General features: G+C 34.1%; 1 protein-coding gene across 2 annotated transcripts; it reads right to left on the reverse strand.

The window, feature by feature from the left end:
- Positions 1-4700: 4700 nt before the first annotated feature.
- Positions 4701-23123, reverse strand: FAM76B (family with sequence similarity 76 member B). 2 transcript variants are annotated; one of them, XM_033119898.1, is made up of 10 exons: positions 22381-23123; positions 21489-21553; positions 20564-20618; positions 19206-19361; positions 17307-17506; positions 14295-14342; positions 14018-14098; positions 13231-13363; positions 9831-9932; positions 4701-5468 (listed from the first exon to the last, which is right to left on the reverse strand). In XM_033119898.1, exons 1-10 carry the CDS (start codon positions 22465-22467, stop codon positions 5379-5381), a joined length of 1017 nt encoding a protein of 338 aa, XP_032975789.1. In that variant the 5' UTR covers positions 22468-23123; the 3' UTR covers positions 4701-5378. The 2 variants fall into 2 exon arrangements, with proteins under 2 accessions (XP_032975789.1, XP_032975788.1); XM_033119897.1 differs by having other exon boundaries at positions 13231-13366; positions 22381-23122.
- Positions 23124-23160: the final 37 nt, after the last annotated feature.

Genomic DNA, 23160 nt, shown 5'->3' on the forward strand with positions numbered 1-23160 from the left:
AACATTTTTTATCTCTATTAATTCATTAGAAGTTGCAAATTAGTGATATTATAATTCTATCATTTCTTTTTCACTTATTAATTGGAATGTGTTTTTTAAGAGAAACTATCCCTCAGCTACTACTTACCAAAGGTACAGTTGTGTGAGTAGAAAATATTGAATTTGTATTTACCAATTTTCAGAATGAGTTAGTTCACTAGCACCCTCCAATGGTGAGCAATTAGTGCTTTGGTTTTTGTATGATGTGTTTGTCTATTTCATATCATTTTGGAGTCATGTATTTAAACATAGTCAATGTTTTAACCACTGCAGTTATTTTCTATATTGCTGTTCAGACTGTGCTATTTTCTATACTGATGTTTAGGCTCATGAGTCGTTTGAGAGCATACTAAATAGTCCTTGATAGCTTCATTGCTATCTTGCATAATAAGATGTTGTAGGCTCATCCCATACTTTTCCCGATGAATTTGTCTATTTTTCTTTGATAAAATATCTTGAATTTATTCTAATTCTAATTAAGAACAGATTTTACTGGACATATATTTACAGGTATCTCCTTTCTCTTTTGCTTAGAATCCCAGTCCTAAACAGCAAATGCAATAATAGAATTAAAATATCACATTGTTATTCACTTGCCTTGTCCCACAGAATTTTACCCCACACAACAATCTCAGAATACTACTACTAAAACTGCCACCAGCAACATTATTACCGTAAACAGCGTAAGATGATTTTTGTGATTCGTTTTTTACTCTAGGACATACCCCATTAGGGAGGCACAAATTATTGCATTTTATAGTAATATGAATAGTTCTCTGTGTTATGGTAACAACTGGATATACATTTAGATACATTTGTTTCATTTATTTTTTAAAATATTGTTTTCTTTTATAATTTTGTAAAAATAAATGATTCCAAAGTCAACAAAACATATGTACAAAGAACTCTAGCTTCTAACATTATCCCTTCCAATCTATTTCCTCCCCTCTCCCCATTAGTAACTTTTTTAAAAATGATTAAACTTCAATTTTTAAAATATAAGCAGCTAAAACATAAGCTGTGTGCGTGTGTGTGTATAGTCCTACCTTTCTTAAACAGTAACTTGTTACTATACATTTCTCTAGTTTGCTTTTGCTAACAATGTATCTTAACAGTAGTAGCTATTTTTATAGCTACCTAGTATCCATTGTATAGATACATCATAGTTTTTTAAACAATCCTTTATTGACTTCAATGTTCTGATTTTTGTTATTACAAATAATTTTGCAATAGTTTTGTATGTATGTGTCTTTTCATTTTTTTAAGTGTGTTAGATTCCTAGAAACTGGATTGCTGGGTCAAAGCACAACTTTGTATGCAATTTTTCCAGTTATAAACAAAGCTTACCCGCATAGGGACTAATTTGCAATGACCACGAGGAATGTATGAAAGTGCCTATTTACCCAAAATCTTGTCAATAAAATATGTTGTCAGATTTGGAATTTTGTAAATCTTTAGGTGAGAAATGGTAACTCCATAAACTCTCTTATTATGAGATTAAAAACATTTGCATTTTTCCTGTGAACTATCTATTATCTCTGGTCCTGTTTTCTAGAGTTGTTGGTCTTTCTAGTCTCTATTTTAGAAACAAGTCAATCTTTTTAGTTAAAATACAAAATACACTTTCTAATCGTATAACTTCTCAAATTATACTTTTCTTGAGAAGTGGCAACTAGCATATTGCAGTCATATCAGTATTAAACATAAGGAAAAACACTGGGTTTAAATCATCTACCATCTCCTTGTTAAATTAAAAAACAAATTCTGCATGTATATTCAAGGCATTGTTGAGAATTCAGATTTTTCTCTCCCAGTAAACTTGTCATAGTCAATTGACTTTTCTCATTATCCTCAGCCACTTAGTTATGGCTGATATGACTACATACATACATACCTCCTTAAAACTGATTTTTATTTGAGTGGCTATTTAGGTACAAGTTACTTAAACCAAGCTATCCCCAAATTCTTTTTTGGAAAATAGCAGGACTTTTTAATAAAAGTCAAAACTTAAGTCACTTAAACTTTCTTGCTTTGTTTCCCTGGCTATAAAATAAAGCAGTTGAAGAAAATGATTCCTATATTTTCTAGTCGTCTAGTGTAAAACTATCTGGTCTTACATCGCTTCCTTTTCAAAACTCTAGTAGACACTACCCAAACTGTCTTTAAAATGGGGCTCTAAATAATTTTTCTGAATTCTTTCCAAGGTTATCTTCCACTTATCCCTTAAAGCTTTTACTTTTTGTTTTTGTTGTTTTTCGTTTTTTAAAGATTTTTATTGGGGAAGGGGAGCAGGACTTTATTGGGGAACAGTGTGCACTTCCAGGACTTTTTTTTTCCAAGTCAAGTTGTTGTCCTTTCAGTCTTAGTTGTGGAGGGCACAGCTCAGCTCCAGGTCCAGTTGCTGTTGCTAGTTGCAGGGGGCACAGCCCACCATCCCTTCTGGGACTCGAGGGATGGAACTGGCAACCTTGTGGTTTAGAGGACGCGCTCCAACAATCTGAGCCATCCGGGAGCTCAGCAGCAGGCAGCTCAACTCAAGGTGCCCTGTTAAATCTTAGTTGCAGGGGTGGAGCCCACCATCCCTTGTGCAACTCCAGGAGCTGGGGAAGGCAAGGAGACGGATTCTCCACTAGAGCCTCCAAAAGGAGCCAGCCCTGCCAACATCCTGCTTTAGCCACCGAAATTGATTTTGGACTTCAGGCCGCCAGAACCGTGAGGGAATGTATATGTGCTGCTTTAAGCCACTCAGTTTGTAGGAACTTGTTATAACAGCAATAGAAGACTAATACAAAGTTTTTGACAAGTTTTTATTGTGAAATATTGGATTTAGAAAAAAGTACAAAATGTCAACAGTCAGGTGTGTACAAGTACAGTATTTCAATAGTCTATACATGTGAACAGCTTAACAGGTTCACTGCAAAAAATGCGTATTTAGACCAATACAATCTAAAAAGGACTGTAATATTCACAGGCTATTAATACATAAATAACTTGAGCCAAAATGACCCTCACTGGTAAATGCTAATTAATAGCTGAAAACAGGCTAAAAAGCACAATACGGCACACCATAGTATCTCCTTACAGGTCCACATTTAAAGAACATCAGCTCATTGTGTCAATACGCTACAGATCCAGGACTGGAACTCAATTGCTAGTTTATACAACTGCAAAAACAATTAAGTTATAAAGTCATGGAAAGAGGGTATTTAATTAGGACTAAATACTGTGAAGCCCCTAAAAGATTTTAGCCTTTGAATTTACAAGCTTAATTATTGAGACCGATTTTCAATTTTTAATCTGTTATTTACTAAAAAAATGGGACGGGGCACCTTTCTATTATAGCAGCTCCAAAAAGGTGTAAGAACTATTACACAGCTTATTTTAAAATGATAATGACCACTGTGGATTGACAAATGACTATGAAACTAGAATATAAAGCATTACAAATTTTAAAGAAAGGTAACAACTATCTTATGAATTTAGCAAATCCTGCAAAAATTAAAATTTGTGTTAAGAGGGCATTATCTAGCATTGCTCAGAGTACTAAATTTAGGAAGATTATTGCATGACGATCTCATAAAAACAAACTAGCTTAGTTTTTCCAAGTGTGACTCATTCAATCTTTCACTATCACTTGAAAATTACCCTAGATCATATTTTCAAATTGGACAGTTATTTGACATTACTTTCTAATGAGTAACTATAAGAATAATCTACTGAAATGTGAGTCATGTTGAAAACAATTATTACAATCATCCTGTATTCTGAGCAAAGATGACCTTTGATATGACATTCATAATGCTTGCTTAAAAACATCTTCAAAATTGATAAATTTAGTAAGTTTATTTTAAACAAATTTACCCTTGCCCATAAATTTCTAAGAGAAAGAACTCTTCCGCTCTATCCAGTATATCTAGCAATGCCTGATGTTTTAAAGTTAAATTAAAAGTCTGAACTGGCAGTTACTAAGCAGGAGATCAATTAATTCCATTAGACTGAAAACCAATGGATCAAAATATAATTAGTCAATAACTTCCCATAACCTATCCCACCCTATTTTAACCTTTTATAGACAATTTTAAAGACTCTGATATAATTTTCTTATAAATAGTACCTGAATCTTACAATAGATTCCAATTTATTCAAAGATAGTCACAGATTGATTTAAAAGTTATTTAATTTTTTTTCAGATTTGCTTTAAAACTTACAAATTAAGTATGGTGTACATAAATATTAACTTAATGACATATTATAGGGAAAGCAGATATATGGACCACTGCAGAAAAATTATAAATTTTTAAAATTTTTATAAAAGAAAAATAAAGCAAAACATGTAACTTACAAAATATGAACATGAAGCTGTATCACATAAAAAATATACTCTATCAGAAGTGATTTAAAATTAAATCTTTGGGGAAGTATTTTGACTTCAATGAATTCAATGATCTACAGCTTCCCGCATCACACAGAAACAAACCACGAAATCATCTAAAGTCTATATGCATTTTCAGTTCTTAATGCAACCTCAAACATTTTACTAGCAACTTTGATTTCCTTCTGAAATAGGCTCTGTACATATGCATTTATATACAAACATTTATTAAACATGATTTTAAAACAAGCTTTATATACAAAAGATCAGCATTCCTATAAATAAAAACATTAGGTGGCAAAAAGGCACTTGTAAGTAAAAATCTACAGTAGTTTTTTTACAAAACAAAACACATTTTACCTTGGATACTGTACAATAAACATTAATTCCTATACCAATAATGAAAATACTAGTATACTAATGTTAATGATCTAACTTTTAAAAACATATTTACATATTCTCTGATGTTCATTTAATAAAGCACCATGATTCTCTCCTAAATTTTGTTGATGCAAAGTGAAAACAATTACCAAAAAAACCAGTGTTCACCACTTTCCTTATTTAAAAGTTTTTGTATTTCTAAACTGAAAACTGTTTATCTGTACTAGCATAGTGTGAAACAGAAAACAAAACAAAAACCCTGCTGCTCTGACTACTCTATTATTGCATGTTGCATTTCATAAAGAGCACTATTCATGCACTCCTTCACAACTGTTTAATACTATTGCTGGCAAAAAAGTTCCTTGATATCAAATAATTAAAAAGTTACTTCAAACCAGTTGAAGTTTTATTTGAATGTTTTACAACTTAAAAAAATGCTGTATATCATCAGTTACAAAAGTGAATAGGAAACACGCCAATTCATTTGGTGTGCAAAAATATTCTTCCACTACACAGAATTTAAGGGCTTCACAGAATTTTTTTTCAAATTTACATTTTCAGCAGAAACACTAAATTAATAACTTTCTCAAGGGGATGTTAGTATGCTTCCACTTTTGTCAAACTTTTTGCCCTTTGACAATGCTGCAACCTGTTTGAGTAGTTCTCTGTTTTTGGCCTGTGGGAGACAGAAACATTTAAGGTTAAAAATGTTTGAAATATTATTAATCATGCTGAAGAATACTACTTGTCTAATACTGTTCTTTTCACTTACAGACCAAGATTTCATTGAAACACTAACAGAATTAAATGAAAAAGTATATTTAGGTTCATCTCTTTATAATCGGTTATTAAAAAGGCAACGTAAAGTGAATCTGCTTAAAAGAGGGTCAAAATTTTAAATAGGGATAGAATTTTTGGCTCTTTATCCTAAAAACAGGAGATGAAAACCATGAAAGTAAGTTTTATTTTATAATAAATAAGACCAAACGATTCAAGTAATGATTTAGGAGGAATAGTTCCCTACAGACTGTACAATCTTTTATTTGACGTTCACTTATTTTAGAACAAGTGTAAAAAGTCCTTTTTGCAAAAATATTGATTTTATCACTTTGCCACAGGGACTGGTATCTAAATGTTTTTTTGAAGTACCCATCCAGCACCGCCCTTTCTGATCTTATTTTTGCTCCTTTGTCATACAGTCATTTGGTACTAGCTTTGATCAAATTTGAGCAGTGACACATCCTCATTGTTTTTAGTTTCATGAAAGGCTGAAATTTCTTTTCAGATTCACAATTGCACTTTGTTACCTACCTGAACTGAATTTGCATTTTATTCAAATGTACCATCCACCACTGAAAGACACTGACCTTAAGCCGATGTGCTGTGACAATCACTAGGTTTAGTGAGGAGGGATTTGGAAGTAGGGACCCTTCAGTATTCAGAATACTTTCATATTTTCACTGCCTTTGTTTCCCTACGCAATCTCTTAACTGTGGAAACAGATAATAAGAACCCTCCATATACTACATAAGGACATTAATGATCAAACACTTTTGAAGTTTTGGAGCACTGCCCTAAATAACAAAATTTTAAAAGATATCCTCTGGCTTATGTTTAAAAACAATTTTCTTTCACAGGTCTCAAGATTTTTTATTATCTAGATACTTTCTTTTAACCCCAGTGCTTTATCTTCTACTCTAATTTTAGCCTTTGTATGTCAAATTAACACCCTGCCTTCTATGTATACCATCTTAAAGCAGCTTCATGAAATAGAAACCTTTCCAGGCTTTGTACTTTCACTCTTCACTCAAACTCTCCCTAATGCATAACCTATGACCTCCAAAATGCAAACATTCTTAGAGCGATCTTGTATTTGCAAATCATTTTTTATGTCTGACTGCACGATTAGCAGCAGCATTTCTGTGTTCACGATTATTAAATAATTAAGGTGGTAATTAAGAGTTTCTAATTCAATTTCAAATTTAGAAAACCATCTAGAATTTAAATGATTTTATTTTCCCTTTAAAACTAAACAGGGGTCAAATCAATGAGAATGCCCGGCAGTTAGTGGAAATCAAGTGAGCACACACTCTTTATCGATTGGGTTATTAGTCAGCTGACCAGTCCTAGTCAATGTGGTAGTTTTGAATTGTTTTCTTTTTACTGTTAGCTACAGATTATTTAATTTGTAACTATAGTAGACTTACTGGGTAAAAAAATGTATTTTAAGAACAAATTTTAAAATACAAATTAATGAAGGGCATAAAAAGGGATATCTGCAAATTACATTTATATAGAAACATTTATACTGACACACCAAATCATTAAAAAGTTAACCTTCAAATTATTTTTTCTTGATCAATTAAAAAAAATGAGTTTATAATTTTCATATCCTAAGTATGAAATACCAGAATTCAAACTTTAGGTGTTGAAAGCAATTTTTCCTTTTAATTATTAGCAGCTAATTTTCAACCTGCATTTATATATTTGGTCTCCTACTCATGTCACTAACAAATTTGTCTGCTAATAAATTATGTAAGAAAAAAGCGTTTAAGAAAAATAAACAGTGCATCAGTTGTTAAATGGAGACAAGCCCAATTCTGCTTATTCTAATATAGGTACAATAAAAATATATTTTGTAATACAGTATTTAAATACAAATACATTTAAAATTTGTATACTAATATTACTTATTACGCACCTTCAAAAATCCATTATTATTTAAAAACACTCAAGCAAGTTAAAAATGTTTAGAAACACTGGCATAAAGGAAAGAATATCTGGATTAAGAATCATACAGATCCTGCTTTGAATCCTGGCTCTGCCATTTATCTGCTATGTAACCTGGAGTCTATTTTCTCATCTGTAAATGGAAATTTCACTACCCACAACAGGAGTCGAAAGAACTAATCAAAAATATAAAAAACTTAGCTGAACACAGCAGCTTGTACATAGCAGGCACTCAAATGTTTGCAGCCTTTTCCCCCTTTTATCAATTTACCTCCTAAAGGAAAGGTAAATTGTTTTATTTGATATTCTTGCTATTTTAGGTAATTTGGGTTGTTTTTTGTTTGTTTTGGGTGGGTTTTTTTTTTGTATTCTGCACAATTTTTTCTTGTGACACTCAGTGTTTTTTTCCTCCAGGCGTGGTAGTTAAAAATGTTTTGAGAGCTATTAGAGCAAGGTAACTTTCCTGGTATGGGGCTTAGTTTCTTATCACAAAAAGATAAGAAAACAGTTAACTATGTTTACTCACCTACAAGTACCTGGTTGCTAAAGGGAGTGGGATTTCAAAGAAGGTACTTAACTGTGACAGAATGTTAACAAGGATGAAACAGAAAACCTAAGTAACCTGAAGTGGTGGGAAAAGGCAGAACCGGAGAAAGTATAGTCAAATCAGAGTCAGAAGATGCAGGTTTCTATGTCACTTCTGACATATAACTCAGTTATTTTAAGGTGCAAATAAGACAGCCTACGTAAAATCGTATTGAAAATATCCCACTGTATTAGTTAATATTCTATCATATGAAACTTCAGCTACCAACCAAGAGAACTTCAGCTACCAACCAAGAGAACGTAGGCTTAAGGTCAATCAGGCTAGACGTCAAAGAGGTTCCCCTGTACTTACAACTACAAAATAAAACAAGCTGCCTTTCCAACACTGAGAAGTACTAAGTGTTACCATATTTAAGTACTGCTCACAGTTTTTCCACCACTTTATTCTGGATTTACTCCAGAGTTTTGGTTTACACCACATTACACCAGAGATCATCATACAGAAGATTTTGTTACCAAGAAATCATTCAGCATTAATAACTGAATGAGAAAAACAAGAATATCACAAAACTAATACTTGCTGATGGATGATAACAATGTGTAAGAAGTCCAAAATGATATGAACAATCTCTCAGGACAGAAGGCAGATGGCCATTTCCATAAATCACCGCTCATTCAACAAATTATTTGAATGCATACTATATGTCAAGTTCTAGTCAAGGTTTTCTCTTCAAAATCCTTTGTAAAAGTAAGATCAGTGTTAATGGTAGGCAACCTATACATCAAATTTCAACAGGTTCCTATATCCACTTTACAATCTTACTCAACTCAAGCTACTTTCAAAGAACTATGAAGAATACAAAACCAAAAGATAGCAATATCAAATATCCCTTGGTGTTACATTGTTAAAAACAAACAAATTAAACAACCAACCAGGGCAGTATTAATTCCTTCCTTCCAACTTACACTCTCCCATTGAGTCGAAAGTCTTGTGTGCTGGCACCTTCTACACTTTTAAAACTTCTGAAAACCCTTTTACCCAAAGATTGATTCTACAAATGTCAGAATGCATAAATCAATAGAACAGGTAATTCAGTATGGTCTCATTTCTAAATTTATGAAACCTAGGTGAGAAAAAGCTTAAATAAGGAAATAAATCTATATCCCCATTGCATGTTCTCATCTCTGCACGCCAGACATCAGATAGACTCTCTTTGTAACTGGTAACTCTTGCTTTCCCCATTCAGTGGTTCCCTATATTGACACCCTCTGAGTATATACACTTGACAGCACTCTGAGATTGACCTAGGTGCTGCATCACTTCATGCAGCATAAATTTCATCTACCTGAGGTCCCTGAGAAGTGGTTTGTACACCCATCTCCTTTCCCATCATCTGGGCGGAAATAAGAAGAATGATTGCACAATGTCTAAAGACCTTAGTTCCACGAATCTGATTTTTAATTGTTTGCTTTTCATCTGATATTCAACTGAACATACTGCAATGATACCCTCTCCTCTGAAAACCTCATTTGAAATTTAGGGAAAAGTTTTTAGAATTAATTATACTGAATTCCTCTATCAAGTGATTTCAAGCAATAACTTTTAATAGGAGCTGGATTAAAAACTAAGTCTGTAAATCAAAGCTGAAAATGTACAAAATATGCATAAAAAAGGGATAAAAATACTAGTCTAAGACAATGAACACTATGAACAAAGATTAGCCTTTCTTGACTAACAACTTATATAAATAATGTCATTTACCTGAAGTTGTTCCACAGTTTCTTTGTGAGCTTTCTCCATACTGTTCATCTTTGTTCTCAAGTTCGACTCTTGGTACTGAAAGTCTGCCTTTAGTTCAGTTAACTGAGAGATTAAAAAAACAACAAAAAAAACCCAACATATATGTGTGTGTGTGTGTGTGTATATGTATCTATATATATATATGTATATATATATGCACATATACAAACACATCGTTTAAAATAAACTCACAATTCATCAGAAAAGTGGAAAATGTTATCAGCAGTTTCCTGAGTTTTATCACTTATCTAGAATTTTTGTGAAATGATGAATTCTACCTATTTCGCTCTAGTATAATTTTAAGGTTAAGATAATAATGAACCATCAGTAAAACATTGGGGAAGTTGCCTTTTTGTTTCTATTTAAAGGTGGCTTCACCGGACGGAGTTTGGCAACTGGTATGCCAACAGGAAAGCTTAATGGCTAATACCTTGGAAATGCGTCAATTAAAATGGACTTTATATTATAAAGGAACAATAAAACTGGTTTATTAAAATAATCTTTCAGTGATTAAAAGAAAACATTTCACGTGGGGAAAGTACAAAGAGAAACAGTCCATGAAACAAGAGCTATATTGCTTTCATTTGAAAATACATGTCCAGAATGATGTATCCAATTCCAACTATGATTTGAGGTAAAAATGGAGACCAAACCACAGAAGTATAATTAATATGCAACAAGAAAGAAAAAGGCATTACTTTAAAATTTGGGCTAAATTAGACAAATGTAAGAAAAAGTAATTTGAGGAAGCAAAGAAGGCTACATGACAACTTTTCATAAATATCAATAACAAGGAAAATATAAAATCTCATGACTTTACTCTAAGAAGTTGGTATTATACAATTTCATTATTAGAACCCTGCATAAGAAAGCTTCTGGTTACTTTTAAATGTTTTTCATTATGTAAGCTTTAAAGGTTTGCAGTTCTTTTTTGTAATTACCCAGTAGTTAGTGAACTGAAATAAACTGAAATATGTACAACAGAAAAAAGAAAGGAAGTCATGGTGTCTTACATTCTTATTTTCTGAATAAAAGTCCTTGCTTTTGTCAAATTCAAAGAATAAATGAATTCTCTTTTCTATATCACAAAGGGAATTCCTGTGCCAAAAAGTCAATTCGCATCTAACCAGCTAAGATAATCATTTTCTCATTACTATACTGTGAGTTGCTTCCAGATTATGAATTTCTGGATGGATTGTTTACTTATTCATCTTTGTATCCTCATGATCTAGTAGGTAGCTGGCTCTAAAAATCACTAAATAAAGTGAAATATATTCAAGAAAATTACTGGGTTGTCTTAGATTTACATTGTAAGAAAAAACTGCATATATGTAGCCATTTTAGGCTTATAATGATTACTTTCCTTATAACACTGCTAATTGCTCCATTCCCATTAGTGTTCTTTAAGAAAAAGGGAACACTAACGAAAGTAGGAAACTCAACTAAGTGCACTAATATAGAATAATTATGCTAGGAAAAGGAAAAATATCTTAAAAGTAAAAAAAAAAAAATCCCACAATTCATTACTTCTTGGTTTTGGAATCACTGTTATAGTTGACTTACCATTTTATTCAACTTTTATCTAGATTGATACAGATATAGCTGTCTTTCTGCAATAGAAATGTCTCTAAATTTCTGCATATAAAACAAATTTTCATGAAAGCTCATCAATTTGAAACATCCTGCAGTTACTCAAAAATAACCATTAAAAATAAGATACTTATAACTATCTTATTTTTACTCGTATCTTATGTCAATACTAAATTTTATAGAATGAATTTGCTTAAAGGCACAAATGTGTTAAAAGAACTTTAGATACACTTAACGATCAAGCTGTGGGAAAATGTAACACAAAAGTTGTTCAATGTAGACAAAGAAACAAAAATTCATAGACACAGACAACAGTTTAGTGGTTGGTTACCAGAGGGTAAGGGCGGATGGGGTGGTAGAAGAGGGAAAAGAAGAGTTCAAGTATATGGTGATGGAGGGAGAACTGACTCTGGGTGGTGAACACACAATGCAATATATAATGTATTATACAATTGCACACGTGAAACCTATATAATTTTAATAACCAATGTTACCCTAATAAATTTAATTAAAAAGTACATAAAAAAAAATAGAAATGTAAAAAAAAAAAAAAAAGTTGTTGAATGCCAGAGCAGAACTGTAAAAGCCAGGTTAGACAGAAGCTCTACTATGAATACTCGGAAACAGATAATTCATATACGTACGTATTTATAATATGTTGTTTATAATTTTAAAAAGACTATTTTCCTACTGCATTAAGATGTTTGAAACAGATCAAACTGGACAGCCTAGGACCATAAAAGAAGTACAAAAGTAGATTCTACCCTCAAAGATGACTAAGCGTTAGTAATTGGAACTATAAGCACTTATACATGCTAGGAGCTAGTAGTGTTTCCCCAAAAATAAGACCTAGCCGGACCATCAGCTCTAATGCGTCTTTTGGAACAAAAATTAATATAAGACCGGTCTTATATCATAGTAAAATAAGACCCGGTCTTATATTGATTTTTGCTCCAAAAGACGCAGTAGAGCTGATGGTCCGGCTAGGTCATATTTTTGCGGAAACACAGCAAGTACTCTACATTTTCATTTAATCGTAACAACTATCCCATAAGATGGTATTAATACTCTCATTTTTAAAATGAGAAAACTGAGGCCTAAAAATGTGAAAGCATTCTGAGCCAAGTTCATACAGAAAGTTAGAACTTTTCATTAAATGGACAAAATATTTGATATTCCTCTTGATCTAACCTATAAACAAAATCAAACAAAATCCCAATAAACACACTTACTTCCTACAAAATAATCTTAGACACCTAATGCTAATCACTGACTAAAACACAAAAAAATTTCCACAGCATTACTTTTCACCAGTTATTTAATTTGAATTGAAATGAATACATGACTGGTATATCAAAAACTATATTCAATTACTTTCTTAAATCACAAGAATTCACAAAATATTCTCTTTACATTTCGTTTTCAAATTAAGACATTACACCTATTCTAATTTTTAAAAATTTTTTAATCAAAAATTCTTTTTTAATAGAACATTAGACCTATTTTAAATTACAGGCTTAGTGAAAACTAATTTTCAGACATTACTACAATTCTAATTAGCTCTCAATTCTTAGAACAAAAATTCTGAAAGACTATTTTATTTATCTTCATTAGACAGCTTAGGGTCCAATTTGGGCTTTTGTAATGTATCTTTAAGAACTATGCACAGCAAACATTACCAAATTATTAAAGAAAGTTTAATAAAATTTGCAATTATCAGTAAAGAGTCAATATGTAAATCTTACCAGACTTCAGCGAACCATGTTCTTACCTTTTTATCTTTTTCTAAAATGGTCTGGTCTCTCTGCTGTAAGAGACGTTTAAGTGACATCACTTCTTCTTTCAGTTGACTTATAAGGACAAAATTGTCTGTTCCCCCACTATCTGCTGACTGATTTATAGAGCTACTAAAAAGAAAAAAGTAAAACACAGTTAAGTGAAGTAGAAGGAAAATCATCAGGTGTTCAAATTGCATAAATTAGACAATTCCACAAACATCCTTAAGGCTAATGCAAAAAAATATGTACCTGACAGAAATGGATGCAACTGGCAAATTACCTTACTAATGGCACACATTACATACACCTGCAGAAATATAATTCAGTATTAGCTTTTAGGGGGTCAATACTTCTAGTGTAAAGCAATAGGCAGCCAATTTGTACAGTAACATCAGCAAACTTGGCTAATGAACTAAAACAAAGTCACGCTCGCTCATAATACCTTAAATCTAAAAACATTTTCCACGCAGGTCAATTTAAAATATCACAATTAGATTTGTGTTTCATTGAAGAATAATTAAGATAAAAAGAACGTTCCCTATTCAGATGTTTTCCTTTTTTCAAAACCCAAATTTATTCCCCAAATAGAAAAACAGTGCAGTGCCACTTTCTTATTGCCAAAATTAAGTTAAAATTTTTTAACTGATAATGTTTATTCTTCTGAATGACTCAAAGTCAACGTAGAAGACACATGTTTCTATTCTTTTACCTAATAATAACTGGCAATCAACCGTAACTGTTCAACTAAGTTGAATTTTCACTAAAGGAATTCATTTTTACCTATCTCCATTAGATGGCTTAGATTCCAATTTGGGCTTTTTCTTTGGAGTTTCATTCTGAATTGCTGCAGAGGATTTATGGCTGAAACCAAACATTAATAAGAATAATTAGAGTAAAAAGGGCTGAGGCACCAAGTGATAAGTTAATTCTCTTCCCCTAAAATATTACCAAACATCACTGATTTTTTAAAAGCCTAACTAACATGGTTAAAGGGATGTCACATTGTAAAAAATATTTTTCGAAATACTTCAGTAAATATGTTAACATATTTACTTACCTCTGTTTCCACAGTCCCTGCTCTTGTTCTGGACTCAGACTGCTGATTCTGAAAAATATATAAATGACATTTAATAACAAACAATATTTATTTAATACATCTACACATAACAGCATTCTTCCCAATGAAATCAAATTCGTATATTTATTATAATCCTTTGTTCAGAGAAAAACATATTCAATTAAGTTTTCAGACTAAACTAATATATATATATATATATATATATATATATATATATATATTGAACAAATCACATTCTAATAAGATAAATTCTAATCAGATGACTACTACATAGTCATCTTAAATTCTTCAAGAAAGGTACAATGATAGGGACTACATTTGATTTTAATCAGCACTTCCATAATTCCATAATTCAATTAAACATCGTATTACGGGTTGGGGTGTATGACCATGAAAACCACCACAACAGGGTTCTATAATTACAAAGTCTGAGAATCATTGTACTTAGGCTGCCCTTACTATTTCAGATAGAAGATGTTCTATCTTTTGAGTCAAGGCCTTCCTAATAATCCTACATGAAGATTCTTCCTTTGGAGTAACTCAAATTCCTCAGAATAATGTGTCAGGTTGAACGAGGAAATATCTTAATATCTGTGTTTCTTTCCTAGTTTCCCTAAGAACTCTCTCCAAAGTCTCTAGATCTTTCTTTAGTCAATACTCTGAAGAAGTCATGATGAAAATATTGGGAAATTTCACAGTAATAACTGATTTAACTTTTATTTACAATTAATACTATACTACTTCTCTTCCATCATGCCTACTAGTAATATAACCACCTTATAATGCACTATGAATCGTACAAATTTTTCCACTGTACTTGCACATTAGCCAATTCTTCATTAAGCCCTAGTTTATTGACTCAACATGTATAGAGCATCTCCTATGTACAGACATTGTGTTATAAGAGATGTTAGAGGACCTGGGTTGTGAGATCTTTTGCAAGTTAATTACAATTTCTGAGCCTCAGTTCCCTCACCTATGAAACAGGTATAATACATACCTTAGAGGGATATAAGGATGAAATGAATTACGTATGCAAAAGCACTTAGTACAGTGCTAGCATATACACAAAGAGAAATACGTATATCTGTCTGTGTAAAATTTACTATTATTTTAGCTGTAGTTTTTTTAAGCAAAACTGAAAAACAGACCATGTTCTTAAAAATCACCTCTAAATAAACACAAAGTTGGGGAATTCTGTAATTCTATGAACCTTAATTTTTCCTTACTTATGGCAATGAATGGCAACCCTCCTTAGGAATTCAGCTGCCATTTTATTTCTTTTAAAAATTTCATTATCAGCATTAGCAGGCCGTATAATCATGCATTAATTAATAGCACTATCCAGATTTCAAAGTGAGATCAATCACATTAGTAATGATTAAAGAGAAACACTCAGAATTCTCATCCTTGCTTTCTGAGGTGGGCCATTCCTGGATCCAGATTGACCTAGGTTTCATTCTTCCCCATCATATCATGTACTCTCCTAATAATTGTTCTAATCTACTAAACTTAAGATAGGACTCCACAAACTGGTTGCCTACTTGTCAGTCTATATTCATCAAATACAAATTAGTATTTATATTTCTTAAATAATCAAAAGTGAAAAAATGTCAATACCATCCTCTTTCCCTTTACTTTTGAAACCTGTCTTAAAAATTAAGAACCTGTCACAGAATTTGATTTTTATAAACATACTGAATGAGTCCTTTCACATCATACCAAGACAAATTTATATGTAAAGGACAAGGGAAAGAGACACTTCAGCTGAGTCTTAGGAGCAGGCTTGCCACATAGTTATTTTGTCATATTTTTTATTAAAACAAGAAGCAAAAACAAGGACAATTTATATTGCTTTGCTTCTTGGGATACTCTGATATAAAGACCACAAAACTTTTTCAAAATAGCAAGATTAAAAGTCACTATACAGTCTACCACTGTTATATCCAGAAAGCACAACACAATAAGGCACGTGGAAAAACTGCTCCTGAAGTAAATATTGGTGCCTCAAAAACACCCCATAATTTAATATGTGCTTGCCTACAATTTAGAATCAAATCTTTATTAGACAAAACCATTATATTCTTAAAAAAACTGCTGTGTTCCTAACTGTGGTAGACATCACTGTTTTGTAAATAAAATTATGTTTTACCTATCTAGAACTTTAAAGACTTATAGAGAAATTTGGGAAAAAACAGTGAGTTCTGAAAATCAGTATGTACCACGTTCCTGTGTTCTCCATTTTAGTTTGTGTTTTAATAGTCTTGATTTTGCCCTGAAGACTAAAACCACACTTAAAAATCTTTATACTATACACATAAAGGGTTAAGATATTACTAATATATAACTCCGCCACAAGTCACTTTAAAAAAACAAGTAGTTGTTTATATTTGAAGAGTTCCTGCCTATGTGTTTAAAATAAATAAAAATAAACAAAAAAAACAGCAAAGCACCACTAGTTAAAAAGATTATGTCTCACACTTTGAGAACCTTCAAGATTTAGAATGTTTCTATCACAGTCACAAATGATAGTGTTACAATCTGTTCTCAAAGATACTGAATGTATGTACATTTCCTAGTCACTGGTCTAATTTTAACTGAAGTAAATAAATGATACCTGAGGTAAATGTAATTTTTACAAGTAAAATCCTAGCAATTATTTAAACAAAAAAATGAGGTTTTTGATAATGGAAATCAATAAAGTATTTAATTAACTCTGATGTACTTATACTTTTACTTCATGATGTAATTTTATATTATAATTCCCTAAATGTCCTATCTTTATTATTATGGTATACAGCTAAATGCACTCCATGTGTGTAATTGTATACACTGAATAAAGTGGGGAAAAGCCCTCGACACCCTCGAAGCTGATCATGTACAATGGAAATTAGACTAGCACTCGCTAGGATTTACGAAACAGTTAAACCCCAATATATGGCATTAAAATGCCTGGGAGGATTTTAGAAAACATGATTTCAGAGTACTTACTTGTGATGACTACTGCTGTGACGATGGTGATGGTGATGGTGGTGGTGGTGATGTTTTGAATGATGCTGGTCTTTCTCAGTAAGAGATGAAGAAGATGAATTTGAATGTGAAGATCCGAGGCTCTTCCTTTGTTCTTTTGTCTTCTGTAAAACTCTCTTATATGACAAAGTACAGAGCCAGCATAGTAACTTTCCATCAACCTTTTAAAAGAAAATATTTGTATTAGATTAAATGTACCTGTAAACTGGCCATAGGTGAAACCAGGTAAGAGAAGTGCTTCTAGCTATATTTCTCTATCTCAAACACATACACAGTTGAAAAGTTGAAGTAAAACTAGACTTTTCTGAAACTTGGGAAAATGCTTGTTTGGAGGATCATAAAATTGATGAGGATGGTATGTGGACTTCCATTAGTTTTGAGGCATTTTTTAATTTGGAGAAACTTGTTTTATTATTTGGAGAATAAGCATAAATTGATATAGTTCAAAGAAATCTATGGAATCACTAGACTGAATTCTTAAATCACTGTGTAATTATTAAAATGACGGAGTATTTTCCACTACAGTAAAAACAGTTACTTTATAGAAAAAAGGAGAGCTCGGATGACATCTACAGTCAATTCTCATTATTTGCAGATTTCTCATTTCTAAATTCATCACCTACTTGCTAAAATTTATCTGTAACCCCCAAATCAACTTGCAGTGCTTTCGTGATCATTCATGCATATGTACAGAGCAGCAAAAAATTTGTGTAGCCAAATGGCAAACCCTCCCCGCTCAGGTCAAACAAGGTGATGCTCTGCTGCCCTCTTCCTTTATCTCTCATACCTTAAACAAATCCTCGTCATCTATTTAGTGCCATGTTTTTTGCATTTTTGTGCTTATCAGTGATTTCACTGTTTAAAATGGTCTCCAGGTGGATCGAAGTGATGTATATAGTGTTCCAAAGCACAAGAAGGCTGTGATGTACTTTATGTAGAAAATATGTGATAGATAAGCTTCCTTCAGGCATAGTTATACTGCTGTTTGCATTACAACTGTTAATCTATCAACGATATATATTAAGTAAGGTGTCTTTAAACAGAAACACACACAAAACAAGATGTATTAATCACCCTGTTGTGACCAAGTGGCACGAACCTAATCCTGTATTGCCCTTAGGAAGTATTCACTAATTCAGTATTTGCAGCAACTTTACAGAACATAACTACTACAAACGACGAGACTCAATTGTACATGTCACGGGGATAGAAAATGAAACTTCTTCACTAATTTCTATCTTCTAATTGTTCATACAAGTGCCGGGGGGACATTTCTTACAACTAGGATACATATGTTGCTGTGGGGGGATCTAGGGGAGCCCCTCAAAGAGAGTCATCCTGCAAATCAACTGAAACTGAGAGACAACAGGAGGTGAATGCTGATCAGCAGAGGAATACCACACGCATACACATTCTTTTTAAGTCATTGCAGGTAGAGGAAAACAAACAATGGTTTAAAATATGAGCCCCAAATCAAAAGGCACAAGAGTAACTTTGAATCATGTTAATGAGCTATAATTTTTTCACATCACCAACCTCAAGTAACCAGCAAAAGGGTAAGTAGCTGCAAGCATTTAAAAGTTAGCAATTCTCCCAAACCAACTGTTGGATAACCAAGTAGTACAGAATAGCCATCACAGAATGTTTTTTAAAATACAGTGATCTCAAATGATCAACATGAATCTATGTATGATGCAAACAAGGAGAAAATGCACTGTTCCTGCACTTTCATCTAACTACCAGCTTTCAGGGACCCAAAGAATACATCAAGTCTCAATAGTATATTAATTACGGTAACTTCCAATTTGTTTGCTGTTTTATTTCATTTCCAGAATATGCCATAACATAAATAAAGCATACCTTCCTTCTCCCTTCCTCCTTCCTATCAAAAGCGCATTGTTGCTTGCACTGTTCACAAGTCTGAGGTGGTCCATATTTTTTTTCTGAATTTGTACATCGCTGACACTTTGTACCAATAAACGCTGCAATTATGTTACAGTATTGACAAGGCTTAGGCTGAAAAACAAACACATGTTTTCTTTAACAGAGACATTTGAAAATATTAAAAATCTGCTATACAAAGTAGACTTCTGGGTTAATTAAGGAAATGAACAGGTAACAAAATTTGTGTCAAATCAAATCAGTAAGTCCTCACTTAAGGTCCTCAACAGGTTCTGCGACTAAACAAAACAACACGTAATGAAACCAATTTTACTGTAGGGTAACAAGAGGTAAGCTCCTATGACATCTCATCGTACGACATCGCATCAGTGTCATAACAAGAAACATTTGAGGACCTGCTGTATGTTGCCATAATCGATAAAATTTATCGTGTTTCTATTCGCTTAGTAAAATTTATCCTAGTCGTGAAACTTTTTGTTTCTGTATTGAATAGTTAAAAAAGGTCATGAGTAACATTTATGATTCACGTAGTATGTTATATAATGAAAAAGCTACATGTGAAAAGGGTCTTAAAAAATAAAAATAAAGGTATGCATTGATAGGAAATTTTCACATATGCAGTTATTTGGGGGAACAAACCTCTACTAACATGACATCCTACTTAGTTAACATCATTTATTCAAAAAACGTTTAACAACTTTTATCACATACAGGTACAGATGATACAAGGAATATATACTTTAGGTGAATTTTCAACTTTAAAAAATTGGCATAAGCACATTCAACATAAACTATAATAAACATACCTTGATTTTCTTTGACATTCAAAAGACAATTCAGGATTTCCTAGAGCCTTAAGGCCAGTACTTTGACTAAACATGACTGTAATACACCAGTAATGACTATAATACATATGTAAGAAAAGAATTTATACTAGAATAATGTCATGACTTTTGTGAATAAATGCCTGAATTGTGCTGCTATATAAAAATTATTGGAGTTTCTGAAGGGAGAAAAGTATGATTATGCAAATTTTATGGGTAAGGTGCTTCTCCATAACCAGTAGTTTGCTATATTTGAATCTTTACAGAATAAAATCACAAATTTTACACTTTCAATATGTATAAAACAGGCTCATGACTGTTTTTAAATGTTGTCATCTTCTCATCAGACTATCTACAGAAAATTTCTTTCCTGAAATATTTTGATATGTTGAAGTATTTAAGAACACAGCTATACATATTTTTTAAAGGTTCATCTTTGTGAAAATTATTAATTGACCAATAACAATACATGAAAACATATGACATACTTACAGTGCCAAACTGCTTCACATTTTGAGCACACTTCTTACAAATTGTATTAGTTTTGCTGAAAAGGAAATGATATATAGGTGATCAAATTTATGTGGCTTTCTCAAGTAATCAGAAAAACGCTCAACTAAAGCAGAGTACTATTTGCTTTAGTAGTATTTAAAACTTACTCTAATATAAACCAAAGATTTTTTAAAACTACAAACATAGGATCCTTTTAGGGTTGTTATGTTATTCAAATTTATTCCTCTTCCATTAAGATAAATGTTTCTATACATTTTTGTTGTATATTTTTTGGTAAACAAAAGAATCCTAATGTTTTCTATCTTGTTCCAAAACCTTCACACTTGCCACTACTTACGCACAGCATTACGTATCAGTGCTTACCTAACCTTGCACTGAGCCTTCTCCAGTAGACATCATAGTACTGCTATGGTGCCTACACCAACTTATGAAGAAATTGTTTTTCTCTTAGGCTACTCTCACGTATGTGCTCTAATTCTCTAACAGGAATCATCCTATTAAAAAAAAGTATGTGCTGTTCTTCCACTGGTAACAAGTTACGAGTAACCTTTCCTCAGGTCTATGTCAGCATTAATGTGCCTTTTTTTTTTTTTTTTACTTTAATGTGCTTAATAGTACCTACTTATGTCTGAAATGTCTGAATTTTTCATTAGCAAGGCTATACACTTTCCACACAATAATTTCTTCTTTTCTCATGTGCAAACTGAAGCCTAGGTCGAAAACAACCATTAATTTCTTTGTCAACTTTCTCTCTCCTATGTCTAAAAGGTTTACACCATAAAATTTAAGACGCTAAACCATTAAAAAACACACACTTTAATACAAGTATGGAGTTACAACCCCCAAGTATTCCCTACAGATAATACTTTGTCTTTAACAATCAAAAACTGTTCAGTATACAAACCTCTCTTGTTGAAATTCAGATCTGCAGTAAGTACATTTTACAATAGGATGCGCAATCCGACATTCCTGTAATAAGACAATGAATTAGTCAGTATCTATCTCAAAGTCCCAAATTTCACTTTTCTGGTAGAAAATTGTTACCTAACCTAGTCAAATGTCTAAAACATTAATAAAATCTGCCCCCCCAACGTAAACAATTGGGTGATTTATCATATAAGTGGCCAATTACAGCGTAATTCCGTAGAGGAGGCATAGGTGTCTTTGTCTTTATTACATGGGGGAGGATATGCTACAGATAAATTAAGAAAGCTGTCAAGGCCGATTTCAAGGATTGGTTAAATGTGAAACTACTTATTATTTTGCACCGTTGCTCCCAGACAGCATCCCGGCTTTAATGGGATGGGAGGAGCTCCAAATCATAGAGCATTCTGTTCCCAAGCCAGTCGCTTCGCTTTCCTGGGCAGGAAAGAAGGATGCCATCAGCTTTGCTGCTTCAGGTTCCTAGCAAGAAAGTGCAAAAACCGTCCCCTGCCTCCCGGTGGAAGGAGAGGACAGACCAGGCAAAAAACCCAGATGAAAACATCTCCACCCCAGGGTCTCTGCGGCATAGACAGGTGGCTGCCTCACTCAGCCCCACCCCTGAGACCCCCGAATGTTGCTGGGGCCCGGCCCACTCCTGGGCCTCCAGGAAGAGGGCAGGATTCTGTCTTCTCTCAGGGGCCTTTCCCAGCTGATGCCCAGGTCATCCAATAAAGGGATCCCCCGGTGAGGGGGCGAGGGCTCCAAACCCCCGGCGCCGGCAAAGAGAGCGAGACTGCAGTGCAGCGGGCACCCAGCTCCCTCAGGCTATGGCCGAGGAAACCCCGCCCGCCCGCCGCCCAGCGCCCACGGACCTTGCAGAGCTGCTGTCCCTGGGAGAGCTCCTCGAAGGGATAGCGCTGGGTACATTTGGTGCAGGCGTACAGGGCCGAGGCCGCCATCCTGCTCCTCAGTCTCCTCCTCCACCGCCGCCCGCTCCGAGGCGGGGCCCTACGGAGAACTCGGGCGCCGCCGCCGCCGCCGCCGCCGCCGCCCGGGCCGCGGGCTCCTCCTCCTCCCCCTCCCCCTGCCGCGCGCCCACCAGGGCCTTGCCGCGAGAGCCCAAGGCCCTGTGGACGCCGCCGTCTCCCTCCGCCTCCACTTCCGCCCCAGCCCACCCAGTGACGCCGTCCCAGCCGCTCCCGCTTAGGCCCCGATAGCGGCGGAGGGAGACGAAGCGGGTAGTTCGCTGCAGTTCAGCTGCGCGGCAGCGGATCCGCTTCCTTCTCGGCCTCCCCCATTCCTGATTAGCTGGGGAGGTTACGCGTCACTCGGACGCTCCTCCCAACCCCTAACCCCGGCGACGCAGGGAGCTCCCACAAAGGGAGGAAGTCGCCGGCCAATAACAGCCCGCCGCTCTCAGCGCGCGAAAGCCGCTTTAAACTCGCCCCGCCCAAAGGTCTGGGTCACGGCTATTTCTAGTAGCCGGTGTCAGGTCTGCGTGAGCGTTTCCCAATCCAATTGGGTTAAGTGTTCGCGAAGACTTACTCTCTGCCTCAACTGCTTTTTCACTTGATTTGTATTGGACCAAATCATTCAGCCCCCCTTCCTCCCCCATTCTACCTGCTACAGATCAAAAGGTAGGTACTTCACCT

Source organism: Rhinolophus ferrumequinum, chromosome 11 (assembly GCF_004115265.2).
Source record: "Rhinolophus ferrumequinum isolate MPI-CBG mRhiFer1 chromosome 11, mRhiFer1_v1.p, whole genome shotgun sequence".
NCBI classification, from domain to species: Eukaryota; Metazoa; Chordata; class Mammalia; order Chiroptera; family Rhinolophidae; genus Rhinolophus; species Rhinolophus ferrumequinum.